This window comes from Puntigrus tetrazona, chromosome 8 (genome assembly GCF_018831695.1).
Source record: "Puntigrus tetrazona isolate hp1 chromosome 8, ASM1883169v1, whole genome shotgun sequence".
NCBI classification, from domain to species: domain Eukaryota; kingdom Metazoa; phylum Chordata; class Actinopteri; order Cypriniformes; family Cyprinidae; genus Puntigrus; species Puntigrus tetrazona.
In genome coordinates this window covers 18,931,126-18,942,807 of record NC_056706.1, presented here as the reverse complement: position 1 = coordinate 18,942,807, position 11,682 = coordinate 18,931,126, and the positions used below count along the sequence as shown (strand labels likewise).

Below are 11,682 nucleotides of genomic sequence, written 5' to 3'. Positions count from 1 at the left end.
GTAAAAGAACAATCTTGACACCTTGTTTTAAAACGTTACACTTCCACACCAGAGTTAGACATGTTAGAGGAGATGTTTCAAAGCTAACAAATTGATTGAAGTAAATCAAAACAATTATTCATTATTTATGATCTACGGCTTATCATAAGCATCTGGGTGACTATTTATGGCATTCCGGACCAGCTCCTCTGTACGTCAATAGGAAAATATAGTAATCTCAAAAAATGTATATACAGGTTTAATGGTTAATTGAAGCATTGGGTGCCTGTGAAATACTCTTGTGTAATGGCTGCAAAATTTTATATTTGACGGTTTTGAATTGCATCGTGCCAGTGCTAATTTCATGTCTCTCTTATCACTCTGCGCTCTGGAACTTGAGTGTTATTTTAAACACTAAAAGGCTAAAAGTCTCCAGTTACAGCCAAGAAAATTAAAACATCAATCAAAACAAGGAGGAATCAGTAAATGACAAAGAGCTGGGAACTTGAAAGAGAAAGATAAGTTGCATTGTAACTAAATATATTAGCTAAGTAGTACCTTGGATTTCAGTTCCACATAAAATTACACATAAGAAGCAGGGTTTTCATGTTATAGGGGATGAGATTATTTCAAAAATAAATATAAAATCTATATTTTATGTTCATATACAAGCAAGTATATAGGCATGAAATAATGATTTAAGTTTAAATTGTTTGGTTAGCAGGATGCATAAGCGGCATAATTCAGTCATAAGGTGATAAGGCCCTTATCGATCTGTCTGGATTTATTTTCTGATGATGACATACGTCACCCCTTACATAACCTGTCCTATAATAAACTGAAACAATTTTCATTTTAATGATTCTTATTTTTTTTTTATCAATAATAAAAATATAATAATTTGGGGGAAGTATATAAAATGTGGCAACGTTTGCCAGAAATTTGTCAATAAAACAGATTTTTTTAGTTTTTCTTTAATTGGCTGGATGTGCAGAATCTCTTCCTTTCCGTCTGGCTCTCAGAGGTCTGATGCTGTTAATGATTTTCACTAAAGACTGATAGTTTCCCATTAATAAAACTGAGAAGGAAATACCAATGAGCACTTTCAAGAGGTATCTACTGTAGGTTAATTAGACAATAATTGGCATTTGTGTAGTGAAAGGTTACAATATTTTGCAGCGAAAATGTCACATTAACATGTAGTACAACCATTATAGAATTCATTTGGCCTTTTTCAAGTAAGACTGTTATCATATGCTGCATAAATATTGGCATCTTCGGACTGCCCTTTTTTCCCAATGTTTGGGCTATTGTTCTGAATTAGTCTGGAATTGATTGCCTTAATGTTTTGGAATTTATAATTGATTTAATTTTCTACACCCAGAACATTTCCATGGTCAAAAATGACTGGAGCCGAGCTTGCTTTAGTACTTTAATAAGGTTCCTATCTCAGTTGAAACAGCTTGTTTCTGACGCTTCAAGCAACAAAAGGTTATAACCGAGATTTGGGAAATAAAGTATAATTTAAACAGAGCCTTGAGGAACTGTGTAATTGATTTACTTAGGCAGTTCTGGGCCGAATAACATGTTTACCGCTCAGGCTGAGGAAAAGGTTTTGTGACACTCTTTACCAACAAAAAAAGACCGAAACACAAATGTCAAACTTGGTGACTCAAGGTCTCTTGGTGAATAATCTAAATATATCTAGAATCTAGCAAGCAGTACACTGGCCAGAAATGAAACTCGTAGGGCATCCAACTCCAAACCATTCTATGTGCACTTTATTTACAATGATTCATTAATATTACAATCCTTAATCTACATGTCACCATCTGCATACAGTCCTGTAGCCTCATAAGTGAGTGCAGAGCATTGGCAAGCCTGGAAATACGGTTTAGTTTTTAACTACAAAAGGTGCTAAAATAAAATCATTTAAAAAATAAACAGAATAGAGAACATAAAAAAAATGAACATACAAAAAAGACTCGAATCATTTTGATAAAATGTCATATTTTGCCATAAGTCTTCTGTTCTGTCTGTCTTGGCGTTGTCCTACCGTTGACATGTCAAACCAAAAGAACGCTAGACATCCTTTGTCATGTAATGGCTGATGTGTTGTGTTCAGTAAGGTTTATGTATCAGTTGTTCCCTGGCTCGTACTCGTCTCTATTACAAAGGCAAAAGGGTGAGTTCAGTTCGCACACATTGATTCGACTACGCCACTTCCTTTAAAGCACTGTCGTTTAGCCTCTCCATATAGTTTCGTAGTTCCTTGGAGTCACCAATCTCAACATCCTGACATACCCACTTAATGTCATTGTCAGAATCCACTCCCAACTTTTCCTTAGCCGGACTAACGCTTTCCACTGGGATGGTGGTGAATGTGGTAAACTTCACACGTTTTCTTTTGGTCGTTGGCGAATCACCTTTGCTGTCTTTCCCGGTGCAGACGGTAGTAGTTTCGGGTCCTCTGTGTACCTGGCCTTGAACGTTCTTCTGCAAAGAACCGCCGTTAAGAAGGTGGCTCCCTTCTTCTAACCCTCCTAAGCTGGAATCCATAATGGTGATGTGCTCATCGGTCTGCGGAGACAAACTCACATGGCTCTCCAGAAGTTCGGCGTCGTTTCCCAACCACACCCAGTCGTGTGCGTGGTTCAAGCTTTCCTGGCCTTCAATCGACATCTCCTTGTGCCGGTACTTGAGGGTATATGAGATGCAATTGATGAGGAAAACCAGAATAGCCAAACAGAAGACTCCTAATAAAGCGTACATCCCAATTTCAAGGTCGGTAAGTCCATGAGGTATTTGAAGGTCGTCCTCATCTACGTTATGTCCTCGAGGAAGGTCCACTTGAGCGGGGAAGTCTGAGAAGTCAATGGGAATGCCGGGTAACTGGCTCCCATCATCTGAGAGCTTGTCTCCACCTGGTCTTCTGATGATTGCCGTTTTGGTCGTGGTTGTGATTCTCCGCATGATACCGTCCTCCATGTCTGAGATGGAGCTTCCGTAGTAGTGGTTGTCCATTCCTGTCCTATCTGGGAGAGACGGGTTCTGTCTGCGGTCCCCTGGTCTGTTCTCCATGTCCTCATCCTGGCCAAAGTCGCCCGGTCTCAAGGCGCTTTCTCTACGACCGAACTTCACACGGATGTTGCAGTTCCCGGCCGCCAGCACGCTCCGCCGCTTAAATTTCTGGCACACCTCAGATACAGTCATTTCAACATGCACCAGCAGACCTTGACCTTCAGCTCGCGCAGAAATAACTGGCCACCGGCCTGCCGCGTCTTGGCGTACAGACACTACGTCCTCATCCAGAGAGGTAGCAGTCAGAACAAAGTGCTCCGGGTTGTACAGGTCCAAAGGAGCCATTGAGCCATCACTGAACTGCAGCCACGCACTGATCAGCGCCTCCTATAGAGCATAAAGAGGCAAACAAAACCATATATATGACTGTATCAGAAATAAATACATTATATATCGTATCAGCTACTGCAGGGGTGTCTAGCCCTGCTTCTGGAGGGCCACTTTTATACAACTGAGCACATCTGAAGCAGCTAATCAGGGTTTCTTTAGGATCACTAAAAACTTTCAGACAGTTATGTTGAGGCAAGTTGGAGCTAAAATGTTAGACACCCTTGGGTTATAGTATAATTTTATCATCAACGTGTCTTATTCAGGCGTTCCTAGAAATCTCAAATCTCAATGTCTGTCTACAGTGTTTTAGCCAGCATAGGCTTGCCATGTAAAATCTCTCTTGAATAAATATTTAACCTCTTAAAATGCCTTATTTTGGCAAAGTGTAAGTCAGAATCTTTAGAAGGAACTATAACTACTGAAATAAAATTTAAAGTTTAATATTTCAATTCAGCAATAGAATATCAACAATGGTGCAATAAATTTGGCCTCTTTAGGTATTTAAGCATTTAAATACAAAAGTCAATAGTATGCAGAAATGAAAGAAAACATGGAAAAAATTGTGAAGTATATACAACCAAAAAATCCTGTACAAAATGTTACACTCATAAAAAGCATGTAAAACCCATCTTAAAAACACAAATCCAAAGTTCAGTCGCTCGTCTTCAGACATGTCGGCAGCGTTTAGCTGTAATGGCTTCAATTTTCTACATGTTCCAGCTTAGGTATTAGTAGCTTATTATTAAAATGTTGACTGTTTATTAAGCATGTATTGTACATGACCTTACTCAGCATCCCTAATCCTACATTATTACCTTACTAGATACTAATTAGCTGCAAATATGGCATTAATTAAGATGAACGTCATTGTTAATGGTTTGTTAATAACACAAATTGAACCTTAAAATAAAGTTCAACCAACTTTATTACTGAAAAGAAATTTGTCTTAATTTTCATTTCTGAAAAATGGAGCTTCACCTTGCATAAAATGTAGGAGTGAGAAAACTTAAATTATACCAAAGGAATTAGTACAAAAACTTTTAAAATAAAAACCAAAAATTACCAATAATGCATTTGTACAGACAGTGGATTTTATCAATCTGAAAAGTTATTTCTATACTAATGGCATGTGAGTGGCTTCTCGTTGGGTTTATGCAGGCAGTTAATGAGTTAGCTCCTTCATATTATGGTGGAGCCCATGTGTCACTGCGTTACTTTACTAATATACTGTGTCTGACTCCACTCAGCAATCCTTTAATGTAGGCCATGAGATCAGAGTGGTCTCTGCTCTACTTGGTGGGTCAGAAGGAGCGAGATTAAAAGATATGAAGAGATAACACAGTGCCATTACGGATATGGGGCTGCATATAGGGATTTGTAACACACAAGCATCTTAAGCTCTTCACTTACCAAGACATCAATGCTCGCTGTCCGCGAATAACACGCTACAAATCCTTCTACAGGGGCCGGGAAACTCCCAGAGCACTCTAATCATGCACTGAGATGGCAAATGAGGGAGGTCATAATGATATCTGTAATACTTTAAAAGCATACTGTGAGCTCCAGAGGGATTTTGCAGTGTGTTTATATATTCTGGGTTTGCAATGTGTTTTAAATAGTTGCATTTTTTTTTTTTGTTGTTGTTGTTGTTAAAATATCTGATTTATTTAGATTTGTGCACCCTTCTGATGGCCAGCTTTATTAGAAGATGGATTTGTTTTAGTATTAATTGGTGCAAAACTATATGTCAGCATATAGTTGGTGATCCCTATGCCATTTCAAGCTTTTTTCTGCACACATATGTTTCACAATAGATGCTGTCATATATGTGATCTTGGACCTCAAAACCAGTCATAAGTAGCACAGGTAGTCTTGTAGCAATAGCCAACAAAACATTTTATGGGTCAAAATCAGATTTTTTTTATACCAAAATCATGAGGATATTAAGTAAGAATTCATGTTCCATTAAGATTTATTGTAAATGTCCTAATAAAATTTTTTTTTTTGTATTTTCATTGCTAAGGACTTTATTTGGACAACTTTAAAGGTGATTTTCTCCAATATTTAGATTTTTTTTTTTTTGCACCCTCAGATTCCAGATGTATAGTTGTATCTCAACAAATGTTGTCCTGCCCTAACAAACCATACACCCATTGAAAGCTTATATTTTCAACTTTTTGATGATACATAAATCAACAAATGTAATTAATGACTTGTTTTGTGACCCAGGGTCACATATATACGGCAAACGTCCAACTTAAATTCCAAAGTGACTTGTATAACAGCAAGTGTGCAATAAATATATGCAAAAAATATTTGGATTTGAGAAAGGTACTAGGGCCCAAGTTAATATATAGTGCATTTTTCCTATGCCAGTCATTTCATTTTTGCAATAATTTACTTAAGGCTTGTTCATTATAAAAGTCGCTTATAATAAATGACACTATAATTTATGTTTGTTTAATACTTTAATATCTTTCTAAATACCCCCCAACACACACACACACACACACCTACTACCAGAAACCTCATGTCATATATAATTTTTTGCGAGTTGCATCTCCTGTGTGCTCAATATGAGGAACACTATTTGTGTAATGCACTTGTTTATAGCAGAGACATTGCCTATGTAGAGTGTAGCAAATCACTCATTTGTAAAGCTCCATTTCAACTACAGACATTTTAAGCACATTTTACATGGTGCACACCATCTGCGTGTTCTCAGTTCATTTTCAATAGGAGACACATGGCAGATTGTAGATCGGGGACAGCGCTGCACACCATGAAAGATAACCGTTACAGCTTGTTGCTCACGTGTGATGGTGAGATCACAAGAAAAGCTTGCACACAATCACATAAAGTATAAAATACCATTTATGATGCTGCCTTTGTATAAAATTGGCAGCTCACTTGGATCTCAAACCATTTTAGTGGTAATTGTGCATAAAGATGAGAAAGAATACATTTCTCCACTTGCTTGAAATACATGAAAAACAGCTCTGGTGCTTAATATGTACTGTCATGCCAAATTCCACAAGAATTAACAGAGCCTCTGGGACACACAAACACATGTATGTTTTGCTTAATTGAAGGGATTGCACTAAAAGCACCACTGCAGCTAAACTGAGGTGTGTCATATTGATTAAGTCTGTCAACTAGAAGATAATTATATTGAGTCCAGGTACTGAGGCACTGCACATTCACCACCTCCTCTGAGACCATTAACAAAGCCATAATTAAGCATGACAGATGTAACCATGGGCAACCGTAGTTACTTTCATCCCTGGGTTATATATCACACTTGTGCAACAAATGACCAACGTAGAAAAATGCTCCTTAATAGGCTGTTATAAAAAGAGAATTGCAGTGAGTTTCAAAGCCATCATTATATAATGGACTACTGTTAGTGAATGCAAGTGGAGCATTTTCTTGGAAAGTATTTTCCAGAGAAATGCACACCAAAAGGTTTTCTAAGACAGTATAGCTAATTGAATCGCATGATAAAAAAATTCAAATGAGCTAAAGATTTCAATATAAGCTCCTGTTCTGCCATTATTTCTATCCAATTCATTATTTTTCTATGATTAATCAGTTAAAAGGGTGTAGTTCTATAGCTTTGCTGTGAATGAAATTCATAGATGTATTTCTCTGATTAGTTTATTTTCTGTATGGATATTTCCTTTTAAAATCTTTTTTTGTGTGTAGTAAATGTCACATACTGAATATGTGCTCATATTTAACTCTTGTAGTTTCTACGGATATTTAATTGAATTTAAATGTAACACTTTAGAATAGATCACAGAATCTGGAGACCATAAGAATATGGTCATATAGAATAAGGCATTAATATGTGCTTAATTAGCTCTAATGATAGATAATATTCTAGTGATATGCATGCTCATAAGCAACTAGTAGGCGTAATCGTAAAATAAGTGTCACCGATTTAAACAGTAGTGAAGAAAAAAAAATTGGTCAGGAAAATTATGAATATTTTGGGCTATTATATTACCTGTTTAGGATTGCTTAGCACTTCCTGTGTGGTCGCTGTGGCGCTGATGGCTCTGTTACTTCCTGTGCTGAGCTGCAGGCTGAGTGTGAGACCGCTGACCAGCTGAAGGCCCAGTTCAGTGATGGTCACTCGATCATCTACAACCCTCACCGTCTTCTCTGCCAGGATGGAGTCTGACAGCGGGGACAGAACCTAGAACAGAGCATACACACAAAAGCACATTATTAAATACAAGCATCATAAGCAATCTGGGTTGGTGGAGACAGCGCTACCCACAGGGATTACCTCCAATTACAGGAAGAAATATCAAAAACACAGAGCTGTAAACCCGTCTAGTGATTGATGCAATAAAAAGGTGTTACAGACAGTCTCCTGCCTGCCCACACTTTCACTGCAGACGAGCACATATTAGGTATCTGGTCTCAAAGCAGACAGGAAAAACAAAATAAATCCAGATGACTAACACCTCCTCAGACACATGTACGCTGCAATATCAGCCCACTTTACTGAAGAAAAGTGAGCGGCAGAGAAGGTAACATCTTAGTATCGGCTGTGTTCAGCCTCGCAGAGAAATACACTGGGAGTACCACGGTACAGTGACGGAGTAGTACTGTAATTGATGGACAGAACATGTAATGACAAAGAAAAGGAAACATTTGATTAATATGTGTCCATAGACATGTCATTAAAAACACAAAATGTACTCTTTGGTTTCATGTGGTTTTAAAAACCTATTAATTTCAAGAAAAAAAAAACTTATTTTTAAAGAAATAGGTCACCCGAAAATTGAAAATTTCCTGACAGTGTTTTTGGAAAACGTAGCAAAAAAAATTGGGAATTGAGAAATTTAGCAACTTGCTCTCCAGCGGATCTACTGAAGTTAATGTCCGTCAGAATGAGAGTCCAAACAGCTACTAAAAAGCACAATAATCTACAAATCTATTAAATTCTATATGACTTCATTTAACAGCCTATCAAGCTCCAAATTATTGCTCTCGGCTAAAACGGCTAATCCATAATATTGCTTACTCCAGTGTTCTGTAAAACATGCACAGATCAAGTACCATTTAACAAGTCAAAACAATCAAAAACCTTTCTAAACAAACATCTTGGTAGATTTTGAAGTGCAAGGTTAACACATGAAATAGATGGACTTTTTGACAGAAGAATGAGTTATTATGGGCTCTCATTTTGACGACAGTACAAAATTTAATATTTATAGATAACAAATATAGATTTGTTATTTAGAAACACAGTGCTGTTCACATTAACTAATGGACTGGAGTCATGTCAATGATGTGATGATTTATCAGCTGATTGCACTTTCATTCTGACGGCACCCATTCACTTCAGAGGATCCATTGCTGAACAAGTAAAATAGAGCTAAATTTCTTCAAATCTGTTCCAATAAAGAAACAAACTACATCTGGGATGGCCTGAAAGTCAGAAGAACTTCCATTTTTAGGTGAATAATGATGCTACAAATGTGGTGTGCACATCAAGTAAAAAGTAAAAACATATATTCTTTGCACCCAAATAAGGTTTGTAAAATAATACATACCTGAATGCTGGTCATGCCTGTGTCCATGCCCTCCAAAACACGTCCCTCTCTCAGCCTAGCGATTCGTGGGTTCTCTACTTTCAGGAAGTCCCAGACTAACTCCGTAATATCCACCTGCCAATCGCTGCCCAGCATGTGGGCCACCTGACCTCGAGTCTCTGACGATTCAGCCACAAAGTGTGTGAGCACACGCACCATGGCCCTCTGGTACTGCAGAGTACACGTCTTTCCTCTCCGCTCTTCGTCATCGTCATCTTCACTGTCTCGCGTTGACCTGGAAAGGACAAAAGTTTTGAATCTGCACTACAACTGAGCGACATTTACATAAAAAGCTGTAAAAACTGTAAATTGAAGCTTTTGCTTTCATTCAGGACTGTTCATCTAGGTTTGATGTTAGAGGTCACTTGATCAAGGTAAAGAGATTCACAAAGCGCACATTCATATTTAAAGACCGAGCTTAATGTGCTTTAGTAGTCAAAGATCAGTTCATGAATTCTTGTGTTTATCTGTACCCATGTGCATGGTTTTTGGTGAAAAATGAAAGTAAAGGTCATAGTCCTATTAAGATGGTTTTTGCGAAGTACAACAAGAACATAAAATCACTGCAAAAAAACCTCTCTGTTCTGTTTAAACAAAATAGATCGAGTTAAATTGATTTCTGGCTATATGTGAGAAAGATGTGTGTGTAGGTCTGCTGGATCAGATTACAATGTGTGTAGGTATGTTAATGTGATAGATTGACTTTCCCAGCAAAGTAATTGATCCTGTTTCATAATGCGATCACATACAACAATTACAGCATGAAAAAAATCTTCCACTCAAACGCAGAACAATTGTTTTGTTCCACCTCATTAATTATTTCTCCTTCTTACACACACACACACACACACACACACACACACACACACACAAAGTACTGCAAATACAACAGTAATAATTCTAATGTATGATTGCCAGATCCAATTCATAACCTTTTAAGGTATATGGTAAAAATACTTTATTACTGTTTTAAGTGCAGTTTTGCAATGCTTTTACTTTACTTGATTATAAATGTCTGTTGACTTTTACTATTACATTTTGAAGAGAAAATTAAACCAACACATTTCCTCAGACCCTTACTGCATGGACTGAGGAAAGAGTTTACATTAATATGAAGTAACACAAATTAACACTTTATAATGCGTCATGTACTGTATAAAGTTATTGTCTCTCAAAAAAAAGATTTGACTCTGAATCACTGAAACGAGTCGTTTTTAAACCGAGTCCAAAGCCGTTTCGAGCTGACTAGAAAAGATTAGCATACTGATATAGCATATATTGATCGTCTTTTTGCGTTTGTCTGAATGAAAATGTAAAATCATTCTTTGCCACTAGGTGCTGCTTTGGCTTTAAAAGCCTGCAAACACTGCTTTAAATGAAGACCAATCTCCAAAGGGGTTTGGAAAAATTAATCGTTTGGGAGTCATTGAACAAATAAGGTAAAAATAAATGCATATAAGACAATGAAAGTGTTTTTTGACCTTGTATGCATGTCAGACTGCTGTTTGGGACTCCCAAGTCCAAAATAGAAAGCTTTCATAACCCATAATAGGGGCACTTTAAGCTAATGATTTCAGTTAACATTCATTTTATTTCAAGAAATTACATTATTATAGGTTTAGTTTTAGTTAACAATAAAAACCCTGGTGTGCCAAACAATGATGAATTTGACAGCACTTTAAAACAGTGGCATTCAAATACTGCTGTAACTTATGTCTTCCAGGTCCAACTGCCATTTGTGGACATTTTGCATTTTACATTTTTTTCCCCTCAAACTCCAGGTAGTCAACATTTATTAGCTATTTTGCAATAACATGTGAAGAAAAGATATATATTAAGAAGTGTCATTTTGTGATTTAGCCATCAGTTGTTCTGGGTGAGATCACAGTGTCAGCTCTCGGTTATTTACCTACACAGGAGCTCTGAAGACGATTCAATAAACAATATTTCCCACACAGCAGACAGATGTCCCTTAAGGAGGCAACCAGCTCCACATATCTCTCTAACACAGCGTCATTCCTTGATATAGACAGGAATAGTCATTCCCAGCGGTCGGACTTTATCATGCCTGCCTGGTGTTGAGAGAACACTGTTAACACCAGGCCGTAAAGTGCGGTCCAGCCTGGCACTCTACACGCTACAGGCTTGGCACGAGCACAAAAACACTCTCTCGGGTCGGTTTCTCTCTCTCGCACTACACCGACCAACTGGCAGCGCATTTGGCAGAGAACGAAGAGCCCAGTGTTTCTCTCTCATACACACATATAGCGATAAACAAATGGATCATCAGTGCCCACTAGCACCAAACCGAAATGCTGTTACATCAGCAAGGTCATGCCTGTTATGCCACGATAAATATAAATGAGAATGTGCGGAGAGGGAAATCAGTGGTGAATGCAAAACACACACGCTCCTCTGCCACATTTCCGGACGATGAGCCAAAATTGACATTTCTCCTCTCTTGCATAAAAAATGTCTCCGGGTCAAGTAAAACAAACGTAAGGTGACTTTGCTGATTTTAACATGCTCGTTCATCCTTGCTAAACATGTTCACATTGTGATAATCACAGGAAAGATGAATGTACTTTGGCATGCGCTCTGTAGACCGGACTGCAGCTGTGAGAGCCAACTCTAGCTCTGGCTAATGAGCGTCTGGGCCGGCGAACACATGTTCATAAACTGC

General features: G+C 37.8%; 1 protein-coding gene across 1 annotated transcript in view; it reads right to left on the bottom strand.

The window, feature by feature from the left end:
- Nucleotides 1–1,130: 1,130 nt before the first annotated feature.
- si:dkeyp-14d3.1 (transmembrane protein 132C) overlaps nucleotides 1,131–11,682 on the bottom strand; it is a 180,031-nt gene continuing 169,479 nt past the window's right edge. The window contains 3 exon segments of the mRNA XM_043246074.1: nucleotides 1,131–3,387; nucleotides 7,400–7,591; nucleotides 8,961–9,234. Of these exon segments, the coding sequence (XP_043102009.1) occupies nucleotides 2,194–3,387; nucleotides 7,400–7,591; nucleotides 8,961–9,234 (1,660 nt within the window). The 3' untranslated portion in view covers nucleotides 1,131–2,193.